The sequence below is a fragment of the Condylura cristata genome, unplaced genomic scaffold (genome assembly GCF_000260355.1).
Source record: "Condylura cristata isolate star-nosed mole 26May11 unplaced genomic scaffold, ConCri1.0 scaffold00024, whole genome shotgun sequence".
NCBI lineage: Eukaryota > Metazoa > Chordata > Mammalia > Eulipotyphla > Talpidae > Condylura > Condylura cristata.
Window position 1 is genome coordinate 20,673,484 of NW_004567125.1, and position 23,146 is coordinate 20,696,629.

The 23,146-nt window shown below is 42.6% G+C and overlaps 1 protein-coding gene across 1 annotated transcript in view; it reads right to left on the reverse strand.

Moving 5' to 3' along the window:
• Positions 1–23,146, reverse strand: part of ASTN1 (astrotactin 1) — a 314,384-nt gene that overhangs the window by 196,097 nt on the left and 95,141 nt on the right. The window contains exon 2 of the mRNA XM_004688129.2: positions 1,293–1,480. Within this exon, the coding sequence (XP_004688186.1) occupies positions 1,293–1,480 (188 nt within the window). The remainder of the gene's footprint in view (positions 1–1,292; positions 1,481–23,146) is intronic.

Sequence of the window (23,146 nt, forward strand, 5' to 3'; positions counted from 1 at the left end):
CTACCATGTTTTATACATCTCAATTAATTTATAAAAGTGAAATGTAGTGATCGCGTTTACCCGCCTGCTTTCTGGCCTTACATGGTATTGAGGTTTACCATTCGCTCTTCAAGGACTCTTCTCCACCATCTAGTTTAAATTTAGCAAAAACTAACAGAGAACTATTATATTCTGATCTAGGTGAATGAGTCCTGAAGACAATCTACCAAGTCAGCCTTTCATGGGGATGCTGGTTGAGGAAGAAATGGGAAGTGGAAGGCTTACATTCAAGAGAGTTTGTCCAAGATTTTATGGGGTCGGGGGGATTTTCCATGGCAAACACACATGCACATGCACACACATACGTGCACACACACAAGTTGAGTTTTCTCCAAGCTGATTAACAAAGTTAAAGGCATGTAGTGAGGGTACCAGAGTAACAGATGAATTTAAATTTAGAATAGCACCAGGATGGTTCTCTACCGAGTTTCTTGACAGTGAAACAGCCCATATCTCCATACATGTGACCTCTGGATAATCGACCTCTACTCAGGCTACCCTAGGTTTATAGGGTATGTAGGTTTTACAGGACAACACCAAAATAGTACAATCAGTACAGGACATAAAATATCAAATAGAATATTCATTCATTTTCCACATAAAATTGCTAAACACTGGCTATGTGAATTTATTATTCTAGGTGCTGAGGATACACTAGTGAAAAAATAACATGAAATAAACCCTTCACCTACTACTGTGGTATTTACTTTCTAGTGCAATTCTAAAACATAAGCTTTTACAATTTTAAGAACAATTTTCTAATTTCTTGGGGCCTGAACCTTCTGAGCCATGCTAGAAATGGGGCAAGTATTTGTTGACATGTCCTTTGCTCTAAAAGGGAATTGAGCCAAGGGGATGAATATTCCCATTCAGAGAGAAGGGACCCGGGGACCCGGTAGCAGCAAGCAGTTTGGTAATTCAGACATTTAGAAAAAACTAACAGAGAACTATTATATTCTGATCTAGGTGAATGAGTCCTGAAGACAATCCACCAACCCTATCTGATAGTGTCTCTGGCTTGGAAGTGACTCCATGTCCAGCCATGTTTCTAGAGAGGGCAGTTGGGTAGTGGTACTGTAGAAATAATGGCCACTTTTACTTATACTATTTCTCATAAGTGGGAAAAGCATTTATTAATATGATCAACATTCATCATGAAGCTGGATCTTACAGAGCTATGTCCAAGGCCCCACTGCCTTAAGGTCAAGAAAATCTAAGGTGTGGCCTGAGACACAAGGATGTGCTGTTCTCACCATGACTGAGATGTGGAGAATCCTCAGCTCTTCTTCTGCTGACTCATGTTGGGGCTCTTCAGTTGGGTCTTGGCCAGGGAGGCTCGGGGCACCATCTTGATGATGAATGTGAAAAAGCAAAGTGCCATTTTCCAGCCACTGCTGCCTCCAGCGTACCAGAGGAATGTCCTCCGTGTTCCCTGAGATCTCTGGAGGACAAAATCCAAAGATACAGGTCAGAATTTGGGCTGGACCAGTGCAAGTCTTCTTTTCATCTTCTTCTTAGGCATTGATATGGATTAGCTAGCATGAACTGAAGATGGCAAGGGGTTCGAAGAATAGCCAAGATCGGGTTTACCATTGCTCTAAATCCCAAGAAAGGGAAGAGACCCTAAGAGGAAGAGAGTTTACCCCCTATAGGGCTTTAATGCCATAATCTAGTGAGTCAACTTCTCACCTATTGCAAACAACACTGAGGTGAAAATTCAAGTTCCTTCCCATATTTTTGTGATCAATAACATCCTTTAATTAGCACAGTTTGAATATTCTGATAGCCCCAAGAGGTAAATACAAGGCTATTTGGCTTTTGTAAAATTTAAAGTGTTTGTTCCCTAGCAATTACTCCTAGACAATCCAGTGACTCTACCAAAGAAAGAGCTGGTAATTGCTGTGGAGAGAGCTGGCAATGAAGGAACAATCCTGGGAGATTACTAGAGAGTCATTGGGGCTGACAGGTTATTTCTGAAACCACCATCACTTGCTGCATAGACCGCTGGGCATGTTTGATACTTGCTTAGAAGGTAATGTTTTAATTCCCTTTAATTTTTCTCATATCTTGCAAGAGCAGAGTGGAGAGGGTAGTGAAGAAGTGAACCCTTATCACAGAGAAAAGTACTCACCCACTCTCAGGGCCCTGATTCCACAGCAGACTATCATTAACAAGGTAATGACAAAATACCAAAACCTGTAAGGTACTCACACCAGTGCTAAATTAGCACTTCAGAAGACCAGTGTTCCATATCGCTCTCACAATATCCCTAAGTGATAGTGCATCGAAGTTTGGAGACATGCCACAGCAGAGAACCCTGTTGCGCTAGCCTTTGCTGAACTTCAACTGGACCCCAAATCATATTCTCCTTAAGAACTATTAAACTATTACTACCCTAGGGAATTAACATTCTGCTGAATACACTTTAGCAGAACAGAGCTTTATAGAACTTCGTTTTTTTTTTCAAAGACACAGATTCTTCCCAAAGTTATCATCTTTGACCAAAAAAAAAAAAAAAACCTGTACACATAAAAAAAGATTTAATAAGACACAGTTAGAATAGTTTTTTCATCAAGTACCACAACCATAAAGAAGAAAGCAATTTTAAGTATTTATGGAGTTTATAAATATCTTTCACTGTTTGTGGGAGGGCACACATGATGTTCTGCTTTATTTATTAACTTATAGATGCATTCACTAAATTACTTAATAGGCATATACTCCCCAGGCATGTGTTATTCACCAGGCACTGTTCTAGGCAGTAAGATACACACTTAGATGAAACCCCCAAGTTCACCAAAGCAACTCACGGAGAGTAATGGTAGCAAGTGTTGGCAGTTTCGTGAAAACATAGAAAGAAAACGTAATCTTGCCACAGGTCTTTAGCATTGACATGATTCCCAATCTCATTGTACCATGCAATACCCCAGGCAAAAGAGTAAAACTGGGTATGTGAGGAAGAATGAAGAACAATGGCAAGGCAGGCAGAGCTCCCTTCATCCTCAACCCCTCTCTCTGGAAGACTCCAGGACCGTTGGGCTAGAAGCTTCCACACTCCAGGAAGCAACCAGCACAGGCATCCAGGAAGCTGCAGTGGGAAGCAGGGGCGACCCCTGCATGCTGGTCCTGACTTTCCACAGTCACAACTCCATTTGTTAAGTGAGGCCATGACACTGGCTTCCTGAGTTCACCTTTCTTCTAAGGAAGCTCTTTAGATTTCCAGGTGAAGAGAAGCCCTGGGATCTGCCTTCCAAGGGTGCCCTCTTATATCGCAGCCACCAGCTGACACTTCCTGTGAGCCCTGCAATCACAAGCTCTACTCTGTAGTTGTGCTGATCCTTTTCACCTCACATCAAAGCTTCGCATGAAAACACCAAAAGTCCCCATCCTGGAAACATGCCTTCCTCCTCCGAGTCTCTTTCCTGCCACTGTAGAAGCTTCCACCTCCTCCTCACCACAGACATAAAATTCGGAGGCAGTAAAGGCCCTTAATAGAACAACTGATGGCATAATTAAATCAAACAGAGCCACACCTGTTCAGCCTCCTGCCAGCATCTGCTCTCACCCAGCCCAGGGTTTCTTCAACACACCCCATGTCACTTAGCCCCTCTTCAGAAGAACTTGCATATTGCATGCCTCTATCATATTTAAAAAAACCAAATTTTCATTTCCTAGGAGAGTCTTATCGCATCAATCAGGTTCATTACCTTTGTTTAACGGTGGAAGTAGACAAGCAAATATTCAGACCAAGGTCACTCCAGCTTGACAGAACAGGAACTAAGACAGCTGCATGTCTATCAGATCCCTCCCCCGCTGGCACCCACAGGACCAGTTGGCCCTTGGACTCATACAGAGAGAGAAAGCATTTGAGTAGAAAGTCCAAATGGTCTTTTGGTTTTTGTGCTTCACCTTTTAAACTTTTTTTGCACAAGGTTTAGGTACAAAACTTCTTTCAAAATCAAGATATAATTCACATACCATAAAATCCACCTTTCAAAGCATAGAATTCAATGGCTTTTAGAATATTCACACGTTGTGCAGCCATTACCACTCTAATTCCAGAACACTTTCATCATTCAAAAAGAAACTCTACACCCATTAGCAGTACAAGCCTTTGAGAGGGAAGGTGTTTTGCTCCTAATTTCTACACTGAACCAAGGAAAGAAGGGGTGTAATGGGGTTGTAGAAAAAGTGCTCAGTGCTCCCAGTGAGGTGAGCTGAGGGGCTTTGGTGTGATCCTCTGACCCTCTCTATGGGATTCTGGATGGCGATACTCTGATTGTGCCCAGACCAGATTTATCACAGAAGATAAAAGATGAAGGAAGGAGAATACCAAGCCTGCCAGTGAGGGTGCTTGGCACATTTTAAATACAAGATAAGTATAGAATGATAGCTCCTCTCTTGTTCCCCATCCAGACCTCTACACCCCACCTTTCCACCCTCCCCGGGGCAGGATCTGACATGGGACAGCGATAATGCTAAACCAGAAATTTACATACATATGCTATGTCTGTCTTGGGCCAATCGATGAATAAAACCACACAGGGCACAGTAAATGTCTTGTGAATTTCATCACCCATGGAGCTGAGATCAGGGCTGGGAATATCATGTAATCACGTTCGTCAAGATGTCAGCAGAAGATCTCGAGAGGAGGAAATACTCAGAAATTGCCTTACCAATGCAAGTCTGCTCTGAGACTCCCAAAGTTCAGAAAACACAGAAAGTGATAAAATAGTTACTGTAGGACTCTTCCTGCAGCATGAGCTTGATCCCCGGCCAGGGAGCTGACCCACATGGCGTGGCAGACCTCTTCTGACCCGTCTGCTGTTCCCTTCAGCAATGCACTTTGTCAATCTGCCTGTTCTGCTCCCCGCTCTGTCTCTGGTGAATCCTCTCATCACCCCTGAATCTTTGACCTGTACCCCACTGTAAGCATAAATAAATACATCTTAAAAAAAAAAAAGTTACCCTACACCCAGGTCTCCCTTGGGCTGCCGGGCAATCTCAGCCAGAATCTGTGTCACGATGTACTGAATACAAGCGCCAACAGCTACCTTGATGGTCATCTCAAGGTACCACCAGTGGCGTGAGCCCCATAGCCATCATCACACTGGGGCTGACAGCTCCAGGAAGGTAAGGCTGCCTAGCTTTTTGCTGGTTATTCTTCCCCTCCAGCAACCTCGCTCACATCTCTCAACACTTCCCAAAATTCTGGAACTGTCTGGAGTATAAAAACACCAGAGTATATTAGTCCTCGTAAACACCAAAGATTTTTGGAGAACACAATTTTGCCACATTCTGCAAATTGTTAGGCCTATTCTTAGGCCTTTGCTCTAGTAAGAAGCTGAAAATATGGCCATGAGAAAGTGCTCCCAACAGTGCAGCAATGCTCAGTGAGAGGATGGAACTGGGGTGGGCACTTGCAGGGGAAGGGATGAGAAGGGAAGAAATGCTGGGAGGCAATTCTCGATGAAGAGAACATTGTGCACAGGGGAACAGCAGGATCACATATATTCACAGAACTGAGGGAGCGGGGGGGGGGGGGGGGCTGGTTCCTCTGTGGGTGGGATGGAGGGTATAAAGGGGAGTCGTAGAGGACTGGGCTGAAAGTGCCGATTAGTGTCAAACATGGAAGCTGTGAATGCCAGTTGAAGGAGTTCAGAAAAAATGGAAAGTCATCCACAATTCTATTAAGCGGAGAAGCAATGGGGACATATTAGAATGGCCAGGGAGGCCTGGGGTGAGTGGCAAATAGACTCGATGCAATTCTTCACTGGGATTCTGACCTTCTATTTGGGAGTGATCAAAATTCTGAACTGGAAATAGGAGACCCAGTCTGGCAGAAACTTAAATGAGTAACCTGCTTTGAGTTTTCACTTTTGAGTATGGAAGAGTTATACAGATGAATTTCAAGATCATGGGGTAAATGGTGTTCTGTAATTCTAAGTCCCAAAGGAAGATTGATCATTCTAATGTCCCCCTAAACATCAAATATTCTCTCAAGTCTAGCCTGTTCTCCACCTCTTCTTTCCCTGAACTCAGGGTGAGCACATTCGAATAGTTTGATCAAATCCTTTGAGGTCCAGGTCCACTTTAGACTGGACCATAGGCTGGAGAGCAAGGTGCTCATGCACACTGACACAGATAGGCAGTTTCTAAGACAGAAATCTTGGAGTTTTGGCAGAGAAAGTCATGCTAAAGGATAGTCTGGATGGGGAAAGGCAAAGAGAAGAAGAGTGAAAAGAAATCACTTTTTTTAAAAAAATTATTTGTGCACATAGAGCTGGAGTACAGGCCAGAGGTGCAGGGACGATAAGAGGCTTCACCAGAGACAGAATGGGGAGCAGAACAGGCAGATCGACAAAGTACACTGCTGAAGGGAGCAGCGGGCTAGACAGGAGAAATCTGCCGTGCTATGTGGGTCACCTCTGAGGCCAGGGATTGAACTCGCACTGAAGCGACTGTGGCCAGCTTGCAGTGCTGCATTTTAAACCACTGTGCCACCAAGGAGCACCATAAATCATTTTTAAATTAGCCTTAGTCATTGTTCTAAAGTTCGCTTGTGCACTGTGAGCTTGCAACACTGTCTTTTTGTGGGGTTCGCTTAGGACACCCAAAACAGGCTATCGAAATGCCTTTCTAGACATTAGGTCTTCCTCACACCATCCAAACGTCCTTTCCTTCTAGGGTATCCCCACATACTGAGAATCCCTGAACTGAGCTGTTACAACACATTGTGTCAAGATCAGAATTCCGCCAAAGGGTAACTTTGATGAGGACTAGATCCACGACACCCTCCAGCAAACATTTCACAATTTAAAGTCAAATGTGGATAGGACCCAGGGAAATTCTCCAAAATACTTCAAGTCACTGAATAAGTTAAGAGTGGCCTGGAGCAGTCCCAGAGTTCTGGGCATCACTCCTCATGAGGCTGACTTTCAAGCTGCATTTAGTAGTAGTAAAGAGACTGTTTGGAGGGTGAGGTTAAACCAGGAGAAAACACTCATGTGTCAATTCTCAGCCTCATGCTTAGGCCACCTGATGAACCGCCCCTGCAGTTTTTCAAGATTGAAGGTGACATCCCCCATTGGCCATTACTGGCTAGTAGAAGACTTTGCTTAGATCAGGATCTTTGAACCTGCTGTTAATCGTAGAAACCTTTCCTCCAAATCTAATCGGCTTCTGAGGGAGTTCACAGATCAGAAAAAAAGACAAACAAAACTGGATCAATTGGAAGACAAATAAAATGCACCATCACAAAATTCCTTGCTGTTGGGGGAGGGGGAAGAGAGTGTCTATGGGTTATTAGTTTTGCTTGATTGTTTTTCAATTCTATTAAGTATGCTAATATGAATGGCCTTTTTTAAAGCTGGAATTATTTTCTTTAAAGATTTGTTTATTTATGCATACAGAACTGGGGTATAGGCCAGAGGTGCAGGGGCAGTGAGAAGATTCACCAGAGACAGAGTGGGGAGCAGAACAGGACACTGGTGAGGGGAGCAGTGGGCGGGTCAGGAGAGGTCTGCAGCGCCATGTCAGTCACCTCTGGGACAGGTAGGGATGGAACTCATGCTGAAGTGGCTTGAGCTGCTCAGTGCTGTTCTTTAACCTGCTGTGCCACCAGGGAGGGAATGGCCTTTTTTATTTTTTTTTTTTAATTAAAGAATTCTAAAGGAAAGAGACCATCTCTAAAAATAGAATCTAGCCACCCCTCCATCCTATGCTGTCTCAGCTGCCATTCTAAATTTCTCTATGTGATGAAGATTAAGCTCAGAACTTTAGTAATGATAGGTCAATTGTCCAAATCTAAGAATAACAAATTGGTCTCGTCCATCAGATAGTGACTATCCTTAAGGTTCCCTAAGGGAGGCCTGACAGAATTACTCAATTTTTAATCTGTACAGTTTTACTCCCCCTCCCACCCCATTTCAGAGTCTAAAAGATATTGATGGCAAGTCTCATTTCCCACATGGTTTCATTATGGTTTTCCGACCGAAACCATTAACAGTAGCATTAACTTTCAACACCTTTGTAAAAAAAATAACCAGCTTAAGTCAGGGGTTAATAACAGTAGAGGATCACTAATTATCCTGCAAATCTTTACCCTGGTATCAAATGCGACCCAAGTCTTTAATGGCTTTGGAACAGCAGCCTCTAAAGACCCCAACTTGTTCCAGAAACATAATGACAGCAGCACATTAGCGTCCTGACCATCTGTGAAGAAAGATGAGGGACAGATGAGAAGCACAAAGGAGAAGGATGCAGAGAGAAAGGACAAAGTCAACAGAAGTGAGGAAAGAGAGAGATGGTGAATGGGCAGAGTCGACAGGGTCTCCACACCCTTCACCGCAGGGACCATCTGGCATGGAGTGAGGCCACGATGCAATCCCACATCCAGAGTGATGGTCACATAAAACAAGGTGTCCTGCTGGACCTGGGTTCCGTCAACACAGATGCTGGGAACACCAATGGCTGTCTGAACTTTGTGTCTCCACAGGCCTGGCTAAGTGAATATCAAAATGGGAGACACCAGGACAAGAATATTCTTCTGTGAACATGTCCAGACTCCAACTGGTAATGCTCTCTTGTGGCTCCTCTATCGAACTCACTGGCTGCCACAGAGCTGCTTCCTATTATTTCATTCCCACTCCTCTGCCTCTAATTCTAGCCAAGAACAAAAGCTATTGGCAAATGGCTTGAATTTCAAGACACCACTACCCAACTTGTTGCTTTGCAAAATAACTACACTTCTGTTGTTTTTTCAAATAACTACAACTTTTTTGACTTGTTGAGATTTGGAATGTCTCTGTCCACTCACAACCAGGAGGAGCATAACCAAATTTCCATTGCCCCTGTTGGTGATATTTGTTCTCAATGGTAAGAACAAAAAGGTCTCAAAACATTAATAATCCAGACATAAGAAAGGGAATGGCGAGCTACAGAGAAAAGTGGCCAGGAGAATTAGGCTGTTGTCATCTTTCTGGAGCTCGCTTCTGTCATCTTCAAAACATGGGATCAGAAGGTCTCCTAAGGGCTCCCCAGATTAGCTATGTTATGCAATGACAAAATACACACACACCTGGCACTTGGCATTAGACCCCAAATCAGATGCAGTCTGGGGATATTTCTGCATAACAGCTGGATAAGTCTCTGAGGAAGTTTTGCAAATCAGAATTTCCTCTTGGAGCCTGGAATGCTTCCAGCTCAGTCTAGACTATCAATTTATAAAGGTCTGCACTGAAATTCATGATAGTGACTTACAGAAATACTGAGTGGTCTCTCAATAAGAAAAACTCTGCCACCTATAGATGCCTTCAAAGGGTCTCCAATGAGTTATTTACTTTGATCATTTATGTTTACATGGATGAAGGTATTCTAGGTAAGAAAAGGTCACTGGTCTCTCTCGGTGGCCCTACTGATAACCCTTTATAGAGCTACACTCTAAAAATCCTAAGTGTTAACTTCCTTGAAAGCTGCCCACCTATCCACTTCTCTCTTTAAAGCTCCAGAAGAGGTTTAGGGTGGATTAAAACGAATCAATACAGAAAGCAGGAGTTAAAGGAGAGAAAGGATTAAGGACCCTTGATGGTCCACAGTATATTGTCGCTGGGGATGGCTGAGGGCAGCAGCTCAGAAAGCAGAGGGTGGTTTTTAAAATCAGCCTTAATGGAAAGCAGGGAAGCTTTCTATGGATACTGCTGGAAGTAGGTCACTCTACGCTACTCTGTGCTGGATGAATAGCAATCGAGCAACTACAGGAACATTCTATTTACCTAGCCAAGGAGATGAAAACAGTCCTGTGGGGGAAAATGCAGCCAAAAGGTTCTGACACAACCAGAGAGATGAGAAGGCATTTAAATGGCTTATGAATTCATCCAAAATGGTTGCTTGTTCCTAACACAGTGTTTCTCTGGATCTTTTCAAACCTCTGCAAAGAGTTTATCCACATGATACTCATTAAAGCCTCATTTGAAAGGGGGGGAATAAAAGCCCAAAGCTCTTTGAAAAAGGCAGGGTTATCTAAGCCACAGATGTACTGGTAAGAAAAATTTTAAATATATCTAGCACTATTCTCCACTGCCACCCAGCTGACCTTTGTAAATTGAGATAACACTACACATTTAACAAAATCTGATATCAAGTAAGAAGTGTAATAATATTTAAACTCCATAATGTTAAAATATGTATTTACGGATCATTTCATACATCGTAACGAGAATGTCATTTTGAAGCCTGCCTTTTCACGACTGGAATTCTGATTTGAGATTTGCAAGTCCTTGGGGGCCACTTCCCTGCAGTCTGGCCTTAGAAGCAACATGGACACTTGGGTTTTAGAAAGCCAGGGCACTGGTTACAGAGAAACTGCAGAGAAGCTGCCTGTGAGACTCAGGGAGTTTTGCTCCTCCAGAATCCTTGTGCTCTAGTCTTTCATTGACAAACAGTGTAGTTTTGGCTGCAATTCTGTGATCCTGAGCTATTTCTGTGAGACCCCCTCCATGCCTCTCACCTTCTAAAACGGATGGAAAAGGAAATTGATCCTGACAAAATATCACCTGCAAATGACTTACAAAAGGAAAAAAAGCTGGTTGGTTGCTTGAAACTGTCTTCATTCATCTCCATTTCTAATTAGCTCTCATTCACTTGTATATCTGTTCTTATCATCTATGATTCAACTCAACAAGTAATGATGTACTTGCTATGTGTTGGTTCTGCTGAGAAGCCCTTTCAACATTCATGAAATAATCCTTTCATCTCAGAAAAGGGGTGCCATAAAAGTCAACCTACTTGACCAAGTTTACATCGTTAGTAAACACAAAATTTAGGGATAAACCCTATGCCTCCTGGCTTCAAGACTACAGTCCTTTCCATAATGTCACCTCTTATGCTCTCACTTTGCAAGTCTCAGCCTGAGGATAATATAAGTAATGCACTTAGCATAACCTGGCATCCAACGAACAGCAATAAACATCAATATAATCATTGTCATTATTAATGCTGTTTGTTACCATTATTAGTATCAACTTACCTAAATTTTAAAATTGAGTAATAACCCTTGGCAGTATTAACCAAACTACCGTAAGTGACTCCAGCTGCTTAAATTCTTCACAGACCCAGAAACCGTAAGTCCAGGAATCCACTAAGTTCCAGTTGCAGAATCTGGGCCAATTCAGACTTGCATATTTCTCTAATGCTTGTACCAGATTTAATACTCTTTAGATAATTATGAAAAAAAAAAAACATTTATACAATATCTGATTTAAGATCAGCCACAGGGGCATTTACAAAGGGATGCTATGTTATTCATGCCCACTCAAGATTGGCATGAGAAGCCGGCTCCAGAGAGCTTTCTGTCAGGCACATTAGCAAAAGACTCATGAATGGGAATGGGCAGGTCCAACAGAAGGGATGCAGGAGTAGTGACCATGGCCGAGGAAGGGGCAAGGAGTAAGTGGAAGCAGTGTTAAATAACAACCGAGCTCCCTGCAATGGTAAAACAAGTCTTTCGCCATAGATTAACTTGTGTAAGTACTTGTTATTCAAAATGCCAAGAGGTAATGCAGTCAAGTGGAACCTTCCATGTTCACCTTCACCCTGGGGAACAAGGCTTTCCAACCTATTCCTACAGACCTGTGAGTTCACCTGGGCACAAGCACTGCCTTACTGCACATACATAGAGTCTAAAGCTTGCAGTCCAGTCACTCCTCCAGCCATCTCCTCCAGAAAAAAAGGGTCTAAGGATATGGATATCAAGTCATGTATAGCTGTATGTCATTTTCCTCAACAAATTTTTCAAAAAAAAAAAGGTCGAGGACTCTCCCTGGTGGTGCAATGGGTTAAAACACCACATTACGAAGCTCTCTTAAGCCACTGCAGCATGAGTTCGATCCCCGCCAGGGAGTTGAACCACATGGCGCTTGGCAGACCTCTCCTCACCCTCCTGCTGCTCCCTTCAGCAGTGTTACTCAGATGTTCTGCCTGTTCTGCTCCAAACTTTGTCTCTGTGAAGCCTCTCACCACCCCTGCACCTCTGGCCTGTGCCCCAGTTCTATAAACGTAAATAAATAAATCTTAAAAAAAAAAAAAAAGGAAAGGTCGAAATGAACCCCTATCACCTCTTCTCACTGTAAAATTATCTGATGTTATTGTTTGTCTTTCTATGATCTGCAAGTGCCCAACTGGGGCTAAGTTCTTACAGAGTGGCAGAGAGAAGTGGTACCATTAGGGAAGTGTAGAGGAATTTCTACAATGGCTCATGCAAGTGAAAAATTCCTTATAATTACTATGTTACATGTGCAAAGACCTTATTTGTCAGGTCCTTTCTCTTTTTGTTGGGGGAGGTTTTACAGAATGACAATCAGAAGGCCAAGGAAGGTGAGTGACAGTCTCAAGGGATAGAGCTAAGATGAAGCCACTAAAGCTCAAATCCAGCCTAATCCTAACACAGCACTGCCTCTCCTACACTGTGCTGTCTGCCACAGCAATGCTTATTTATACTGAGAAATCATAAACATTGCTGCTTGTATTTCAGCTTAATGAATTAGATATACAGAAGACATGCATCAATAGGAACATTGTCAGAAATCTGAAGAGCTTGAGCTGACAAACTCAGGAATGAAATTTAGTTATTAACCAATTTGCACTAGTATACAAATCACACGGCAATCTGATGTGATTTCCCTGTGACAAGAGTCCCCAGAGTATCAGATCTCTCTGTTTTCCTGTTACTGGTCTGAAGATTCTCTTGCCTCTGTCTTGGGTCCATTTCTTCCACTTATTTATGTAAGTGTTCATTAAAAAAGGGGTCAAGATGTTCCCTAAATGACCTGATACACAGATATCTCCATGGAAATGGTGGTCTAGCCATCTTATCTCTAATGGGTAAATGATAATAATTTCAAGAGAAGACAAGGTCACTTGACTGCTAAAATATGTATTTGCTCAGTTGGAAATAACATGTTGACAGGACCACTTGCTAACATCTTTCCACTTTTCTTCTCTTTCTTTATTCTAGCCCTGTCTATATTCTATTTTACTTCTAAAGCTCTCCTTCCTCTACAGATCCACAAAACAAAACATGAAAACCAGCCATTGGGAGACTGGCAGTGAAAAAAGGGAGTCATGCATTCTTCTCGAGAATGTATTCTCAAAACCAGGAGAAGCTGATCTGACATTTTTCATTCACTAACAGCACCACTTGCAACCGTTAGGGTAACATTGTTCTACCCTGTCATTGTCCTGGCCACTGCTTTGTGGTGCAGTTCCAGATCAGTATTCTAGATCTTCACTATGTCACAACATCAGGATGTCTCCTTTCCTCATCTGTGTTTGCAGTTTTGATTCACACCCTACACAGCATTAGTGTTGCTAAAAGGGCTGGATAATGGGATGATCAAGCTGACTCAAATAATCATAAAGCAGAGCAATTGATAAGTACTATTTTCCACAGCTGATAACTCATGCTTTTATTGAGTACTTACTATGGGATACGTGTTGGACTAAACACACACACACACACATACATTCTCTTTAAGCTATCTGACAATCTATAAATCAGGGACTATTATTATTTTTTAAGATTTATTTATTATTTATGCATACAGAACTGGGGTACAGGTCAGAGGTGCAGGGGTGGTGAGAAGATTTACCAGAGACAGAGTGGGGAGCAGAACAGGACGACTGATGAAGTACACTGCTGAGGAGAGCAGTGGGCAGGTCAGGAGAGGTCTGCCACACCACGTGGTCACATCCGGGGCTGGGATCAAACTCATGCTGAAGTGGCATTAGCTTCCTAGTGCTGTGCTTTAACCTGCTGAGCCATCAGGAAGGGCCCACAGGGACTATTATTATCCCAGGAGTAGGAAAGTCAAATGTAAAGAGGTTCAGTAGCTGGTCATGTGACTTCGGCATTTTGATTCTAGAAAATAAACACTTCCTAAGCCTCACTCTACTTACCCATTAGTGAATCATTGGCAGGAACACTGCAATGAGAAATTTATTTTTTTTGAAGATTTATTTTATTTATGCATACAAGAACTGGGGTATAGGCCAGAGGTGTGGGGTGAGGTGGGCGAGAGAATTCACCAGAGACAGGGTAGGGAGGAGAACAGGCAGATATACTGAAATATACTGCAGAAGGGGGCAGTGAGCGAGGCAGGAGAGGTCTGCTGTACCATGTGAGTCAGCTCCCTGGCTGGGGAATGAACTCAGTCCACAGTGGCTGCTAATAGCTTGATAGCACTGAGACTTTGCCCCCTGCACCACCAGGGAGGCCATGCAATGAGAAGTTTAGTGAGTGACGTCCTTGGTATCATCCACCTTGGTCACTGGAAAGGGGGTGGTGACACATGAACTGCAAACCCACAATGTGTCAATACACCCTCTCCCTTTGACCTTGACCAAATTAAGAGTAAGAAGGCATTGCATGGGTGCACATGTGATCATGTGCCCCCAGACACACACTGTCTATCAACTCAATACATAATGGCACTTGCTTAGGAAGTATTTATAATATGAAAGGCATCACTTAAGGGCTTTGAGTATATTGATTCATTTCATCTTCACAGCTGTTGCATGAAATAGGTAACAATTACAGGAGAAATGGTGGGCTGAGGTGCAGACATTTTAAGTTGCTTGTCCAACTCACACATTTAGCAAGTGAAAGAAACTGTGCAAACGTTCACAGGGACCCCGTGGTGTCTAGTGGCCACTGGGTGTGAGTGGCTTTACCACGACCTGCCACCTGGAGGCTCAGTGGCGACAGTGATTTCCACCCCACTGCTCCAGCATGTTCAGGCTGCAGTCAGTGCAGGCTGCTCTAAAATTGGAAGAAGCAGTGGGCATGACCCCTCACCCCTGGGGTGGGAGGTCCCTCTGGGCTCAGGCTGCCCCCAGTGGCCAGCCAGTGGCAGCAGCAGCTACAGGCAATGGTGAATTCCCTGCCACACCGTGCTAAGTCATGCAACCCCATGGGAGCTGCAGCAGCACTGCCATGCCAGAGGGCAAGCTCCAGCAGCAGAGGCAATCCCAAGTCCCAAGGCTAAGGGCTAAAATGGAGGAGTGCTGTTCTGGAACAGCTCCAGTGCTGAGGCTCCCTGGAACAGCAGAGAGGCCCAGAGTGCCTAGCAACATGGTGGACTGCAGCAGAGTCCACCCTGCAGCAGCAGGGACTAGTGTTCCTGTGCTCTGCAGGCTCCAATTATTACCAAATGAAAGCGTGTCAGGTGGGGTGCTGAGACTGGGTTCTTTTTTTGTCTTTCTTAAAGATTTATTTATGCATACAGAGCTGGGGTTCAAGCCAGAGGTTCAGGGGCAGTGAGAGGATTCACCAGAGACAGAGTGGGGAGCAGAACAGGCGGATCTATGAAGTACACTGCCGAGGGGAGCAGTGGGCGGGTCAGGAGAGGTCTGTTGCGCATATGGGTCACCTCTATGGTGGGGATCGAACTCGCACTGAAGTGGTTGCTCTAGCTTGCAGTACTGCCGTCTTAACCCGTTGCGACACCAGGGAGGACCCGAGACTGGTTTGTAAAGCAAGATTCTCCCTTGTCTCTTCCTTAAGGGCATACTCACATACACTGGCTGTTTTAAGACAAATTCCTAATCAAACTACTAACTCACTATGTATTCCCTTCCCTTTGCTAGCAATCTCATAGTTTAACAGGCATTACATTTCTTCTGAAATTTAATTTTTCGTTCTCACCAATACTACACACATCTATTTACAGCGAGCTGACGACTCCACCCTCCACGCCCCAGCCGTCATATAATTGTCTTTCCCGGCTGATCCTGGCATGCCACCCTACCAGTACCAAAGACCAGAAACTAGCAGGCGGAGACAGCACAGTGTGTCCATTGCCTGGTTAGCACCATTGGCCCATTATTTAGACACTAATTAAAACAATGTTAGTTGAGTTTTATAAAATGGAAATAAAAGCACTGGTTTTCTTTAGCGTGTAAGGGCACACTCTTCAGGGCTATGGCTGTTAGTTTCATAATCAGGTCACTAGATTGTGAACAATGATCGCAACTAGGTGAGTAGCTTAGTGCACGTAAGTCTGTACACAAAGACTGGGACTTAGGGGCCACAGAGCACCGTTGGTAACTTCTCCATCTAATCGTCATTCTAGGGACAAAAAGTCACAGAGCTGGAGAGTCGGATGTGCCAAAGAACACATCTCCCTGATGCCAGTCTAAAGATTCAGATCAGTTTCTGCTTTTTAGTAATGATGTCTTGTCAATTCATAAAATTTTCAGCATCATATTTTGTTTTGCTTATTACATCTATCTTTCCTGGTTGTACTACACACTGGGAAGAAGTTCCATGCTTAATACTTGCTAGGCGAAGCAGTACTGACTTCCATTTGACCTAAGCAGTACTGACTTCCATTTGACCTAAGCTCACTCTCCTTGGGTTTCAAATAGAGCTTTGAATTCCAGCAATTGAGTATTTGGTGAACAAGGTCACATATACATTTCATGATAGCTATAGATCATAAGGCACTCGTAGTCTTTGTTTTGTATCAGCAGATTCATTCATATTTCCTTCACCCTTATGTGGTATGTGTCAGGCTTTTAATTCTAACTTCGTAGAACCACACCCGCTACCTCCTGACCAGTCCAGCTGTCTCTCCGTGCAATTTCTCTGGATTCATTAAATGTGTTCCCTGGAGTGGAATAATGGAGCATAGCAGAAATATGAAGGATTCTAATGTTGGAAGATCTTATTCTGAGACAAGGCTCCCACAGCTACTATCTCTGAAACCTTTGTTTGTTTCTCTTTCAAAATCTGGGACTAAACAAGCATTTACCTCACAGCACTTCAGAACTGCTGAAGTGAAAATGGGCATGGAAATGCTTTGAAATAGGAGAACTGTGTGGTCATTATTAATATTCATATTGCCATCGAAGGCAAGTGACAAGAATAACTTCTTTTATTCCTGGTAAAAATCAATATGGCACCATGTAAGTAGAGAACTGTTGTATCTCCCTTGCCCTTCATCGTGATATTTTATTCCCATTTCAGCCAGGATAGCATATTGGGTAGATGTTTTTGGAGAATAGTTTTAATGAACTCTAGGTTATTTTCCTAAATCATTAATGACATGACAGAGAGCCTTATATTTCATAACTATGGTGGGAGCCTGTATCTGGAAGGGCATGATCTTGAACTTGATGATGTGAAAATCACCTTCCTCTCTTTTGACTTCTAACACAGACTTTAATGTTTAGTCTATCTTCATCAATTTGCCTTTTTACTATATAAAGTTGAGTATCCTCTAAATCATGGATAAGCCCTGTTCATTAAACTGCTCTCATAACTGATGTTTCAACAAATAATGGTGGTCATTTACAATCAATACAAATATATTTTAAAGGTAGCACTTACCAAAGCTTTTTGAAAATCTAAGTAGATCCTTTTGATCAGCACGTAAGATATGACCCTACAGAAGAGTGATCATTCATATTTATTTCCCTTTATTAACTCTCACCATAACCAAGCCCGCTTCCCCATCATCAGAGCACCCACCATTTATATTCACACTAGGTTCAATTAGAGTTAATTATAGATCTCACCTATCATCTCTGCCTTGGGTGGTTTGCCCCCAGTGGGGGTGATAGTCCTCCCTACCAGGTTTGTCAGATCAAGTTGGACTAGGTACGTTAATACTTTCCTCAACTTTATGTCTGAAACACTTCAGGTTGCCTTATGTAGTCACCAGTTACTTAATTATTCTTGTTATCTGGTTTGGGATATTTCTAGTATTCACTATTACTTGTAAGTACTTAAATTAAAGGAGGTGGCAGTCTTGTTCAAATTCCACAAATTTTTCAGTAAATCAGAAAATTCTTTCCATCAGTTATTTATCTCATTTTCTTCCTCCACAATCATGAAAGAATTTGGGGTTTTCCTGTTATCCTTTCCTTAAGATCTCCAAATTCTAGGTGGTTACAAAAATCTATTTTTGGCCAATTAATTTCCATGTAACATGCATTCCTCAATACATCGAATAATCCATTACAATTTTCTAAGCCCTTGACTTTTCTTTTAAAGATTTATTTATTTATGCATACAGAGCTGGGGTAGCTGGGGTACACGCCAGAGGTGCAGGGGCGGTGAGAAGATTCACCAGAGACAGAGTGGGGAGTAGAACAGGCTGATTGATGAAGTGCACTGCTGAGGGGAGCAGTGGGTGGCTCAGGAGAGGTCTGCCGTGTCATGTGGATCTCCTCTCGGGCAGGCGGGGATCGAATTCATGCTGAAGTGGTGCTAGCTTCTTAGAGCTGTACTTTAACCCGCTGTGCAACCAGGGAAGGCCCAGCCCTTGACTTAAAAAAAAAAAATGATATTAAAAAGTTTAATATCAAAATTTTAAATAAATTCTGGATAGTCCTGCTTTTCCTTGCTAGAGGTCTCCTCAGACATTGAGGGGATAATTGATATCCCACTTTCTGTTACCTTTGATTTGTCATGCAGAGTGGGACCTGCATGTGGTGGGGAAAAAACCCTGGAAAAAGATGATTTTTCATTTTCTGGGCAAACCTTTGGCTTTTAGGTGAGAGATCGCTAAGCAGCAACAGAAATCCCTTACCACTTCCTCTGTCCTCACAAGAGCAAATCGGAAAGCCCTGACTAGCTGACTCAAGAAACAAGGGAAATGCAGGCTTGCCAAGATAAAGCACAATTTTGGGGGAAGAATGCGAGAAAAAAGATGTTTCCCAACTAGAGTTTGTAAGACTATGTTATCAATGCTAAAACTAAGATGAAGGAATTTAAAAAGTAGCTAGCTTTGTCTCTTTAATTATCCTATCCAGAAAGTTTGTCATCAGAGCTAGAGTCTGGGTTTGCTTAAGAGATTGATTGGAGTAAGACACTTTGGTGCAATCTAGATTGCTTCAGTTTTACTGGAATGGCGGCAGGCCATAAACCTTTCAGTGACTCAAGAAAATTAAAGTAATTAACTCTGCAGGTGTGCATATTTGTCATATTAATGATGGATCTTATTAATATAAGTCACAGAAGGCTCCTGCATGCCATGTTCCTGCTGTCTGGGGGTGAAACTGCCTTGAGGCGGCACTCTGGAAGAGACCAGTAGGTGCTGGGTACCGTCGCCATAAACCCCACATAGTCCTCCCCTCCAGTTGGCCATGGATTAGGACATTCTCTCGCCATAGCCCCAACTCCCATCAAGGAGCTCACATATGCTGACTTTGACTCGGTGAAGAAAATGCTAGTTAAAGATACTGAGTTAAATATGAACAGAGTATATTGCAGTCATGATGTTTAGAGTTAGACAGGCAGGGTTTGGATAGCAACCTTTCTGCTTAATACTAGTTTATCTTGAGCAGATTATTTAAGCCCAATAAGAATTGTATTATCTACTTAATAAAGTTGCTGTGAGCAGAAAAATATGTAATAAATGTAAAACTGAATACAATCTCTTGTGGCTATGGTCACTAACGGTTTCTCCTTTTCTGAAACATATTTTAGTTGCTAGAAATTAAGTTTTCAAACATTCCTTACAGACTGCATGACTCCTTCGGAGTGGGGACCAGTATCAGGAAGGTTTATGAGAAGACAGGTGAGCTGGTGTCCTGAGCACATCACCGAGAGGCTGCACAGAAGCTGTACCCCACCCCAACCACACCACAGACCCTTTCTTAGGCTCCACATGATGCCTCTCAGGCGGGCACCCTGCCCAAAGTCTCCAGTCTGTAGACTGGGCAGTGACCCCTGACATGGCCAAGCACACAGCTGAGCTAATCAGAATCTCATTTTAGGAATCTGAGAGAAGGAATATGGAACAAACCAGGCATAGATCAGCAGAGGCAGAGCTCAGAGAAATGCATAGTAAAAGCACAGATGGGAAGTCTGGGCCATAAGGACCACTTCATGCTGGAAAGATGGAGAAATGGGGTGGGGGGGAAACATGAATAAAAGTGCTGAGGGCATACAGGAAAATACCAGGCAAGATTTCAGGTAGAAGAGAAGGAACAGATGGTGGTAGGAGATGAGGCACATTAATGCAGGACCACACAGGGGGTACCCCAAAGCCCTTTGTGGGCTCCGAAGCCACCGTGGATCAGGGCCACCTGCCCTGAGGCCTGTCAGGCACCTGGCTCTGCTCCTGGCCTTCATTCCTGCTGCCTCCTGCTGATATGTGTGTACCCTAAGGGGCACCCCCGCCCCAATCACTGGGCAACTTGAATTGCTGTACCTTGCAACCGAAGGAGGCTGCCCACTCATCTGTGAACACCCTTCAGAAGTTCTGAAATGTTCAGAGAATTCTCAACTCTTGCCCCTTACTAGATACCCTTGATCATGGCTCTGGCCTGGCCCAACTTTAGTGGTCTGTCATTGCTTACAGAGGAGTCTTCGTTACCGTGTTGTTGTTTTTTTTTTCTTTCCAATTTCTTTTGTCATTTTCTTACTTCATTATTTGTGTACAATATTTGATTCTCCTCTCAGGTGTCATCCCTACTTTTCTACCCCTCATGATCTGTGTGTGTCTTGTCACCATAGTCCCTTGTGCTCTGCCCAACCTGTTTGACTCCTCTCCTCCTCCCCTCACCCCTCCCTGCTGTGTGGCTCAGATCTATGGTCAGCTTGCTAGTTTTGTCTTTTCCTGCCCTTTATTCAGTTTCCCTATAAGTGAGACCATCCAATAGATTTTATCCTTCTGACTTATTTCACTTTTATTTGCTTACTTATTATTCCCCTAGAATATCAAATGTTTATCACTCTGTATGGGAAAGTCATAAAAAGAGGTTTGTTTACATAGTGAGATTTCTTTATGTCTTTTCAAAGTATACTGATGGCCCTAAAGTCACTTTGTCATTTTTTTTTTTTTGCATCTAAAAATGGGAAAAGTGATATCACAGACCATGTCAAACCACAATGTGCTACATGTGTGGGTTTATGGAACATGCAGGAACATGGAAGAAGGCAACGCATCCTTTATTGCTGAGGAAAAGAATTTCCTTTGCCGACACACACAACTTAGCAGTCAGCAATCAGGAGAAAGGAAACAAACAAACAAAAAGCACTGTTCATGGCAGCTAAAATCAGAATTTGATAAAACATCCTACTTCTAAAGGGATACTGTCAAGTAAAAAAAATGAATTTGGGTAGAAAAAAAATCTGGTTTGTTTATTAGTTTTTCTCCTAATGCCACCAAATGGACCTCAATCTGAAATGGCTTTTGAAATCAAATTTGCTATTCTCCAATTCTGCAACTTACTCTTTATGCTAAGTTGTCTGCACCTGCAGGGACAAAGAAACTGGCAGCATTGAACATGAGATCCAGGAAGAAAAAACAACATGAAGATTCAGGAAATGAAACCAGGACTAAATCATATTAAGTATATAAAGGTTGGACTTTCTATAAAACAAGAGAATAGACTGAACGCTGGAGAGAGTCTTCTGGCTATTGCAATGACATACCCTTAAAGAAGGAGCTACAGTCTTTTCCAGGTCCCAGAAAGATGGAAGCATGGAGTGAGGGGCAATTAGTAAGGCCAAGGGTTGGGGTCAAGTTAGGTCTCTCCCCATCTTCATATTCCTTAAGTACCAGTTATGAATATGTGTCAAGGAATTTGAGCATTTGGGAATTTAGCCTCTAAAAGATGGGGTTAATTTTTTCCAAATGAAAAAAATCTCTTTAGGACTCTATTTTGGAATAAACAGCAGATTTTAAGGAAAAGAGTTACCATTTTCCCATTGTTACAATTTTCTGGGTCCAGAAATATTTTCCCCCAGCTGCTTTTCTGCTGCCAGATCATCAGGGTGTTTTCGGGGTGACTGGGGACCAAAGGCAATACCCCCAGCAATCATAAAACCAAAGGATATGAATAATATAAAGGAGCTAAAAGATACTGTCCTCATTTTACAGATATCCAATGCTTCAGTGGCATGAAGTGCACACCCCACACTTAAAATGTAACAAAAGCTCAGAAAGTTAAGTACTTTGCCCAAGGTCACAAGGAGCATCAGCTCATAAGACATTCAGAGAAAAGAATCTCAGACCTGGGTTTTTTCTTTTACATTACCTCTCAAACTCCAGGGGGAAAAAAAAAAAAATGAGAGTATAATTTTTACATTCTAGGATGCTTCTACTTTGAATATTTCCTCTATTGCTATGTCCAGTATATTAATTTTAAACCCTCTGTACTGTATAAAGTACTGTCAAAATTCAAGTTCTGTCAACAGCCGTAACTGTTGAGGTCCAATGAATGCTGTGATGTTATGTGTTTAATGCTCAAGCAAAAATGTCAATTTCCACCTTGGAGTTATTAGACCCAGTGAGAAAAAATCAATTTGCCACATAGAGTGTTCAACAGCCACACTCCTACTGCCCTTCTCCTCTTGAGCATTTCTTCATTCCTTCATGTGTTGTCCTATCACTAGGGGAGAGAGAAAATAAGCAGCCCATGCCTCAACAATCTTGCTACAAAATTAAATAAAAAGAGAATCAATTTTTTATCCACCCCTTCTTTTGCATTAGCTGTGTCTTATTTCCTTTAGACCAATACTAGCTCCTTTTGGAAATGAGGTTACTTTTATGGTTAGTAGCTGCATAAAATGCATTTCTGTAGCAAATGACACGAGCCCATTTATGAAGTAACTTTATCATTAATTGATAAGAAACATCTGCATAATGGTGACTATGAAAAGATGGAAGATAAGAGGTTAACTGACTTTCTCAAAAATCACACCATGCAAGGGGGTTAAGGTTAGGGTTCGCAGCCCCAGTTCAATTTGTTATTGGAGTCACAGAGGAATGTCTTTTAGTGAAACTTCTTGAGATTTTATGTCCCTAATTCTGTACTGTTTCCCTAGGGAGGAAGTGTAGTGAAGGGGAAAGAGAATGGACTTTAGAATCAGACAGACGTGGTTAGACTCCTAACTCTGACATTTTCTAGTCCTGTGATCCTAGGCAAGTTCTATAACCTGGGAGCCTCTGTGTTTCCATTTGTAAAAAGAAGACAATAACACACTTCGAAGAGTACATGAGGATTAAATGAGACAACGTGTGAAGTGGACAGCAGGCACTCAACACAGGCATGCGGCCTTTCTGTCTGTATTTTCTTTTCTCAGACAATTAGCAAT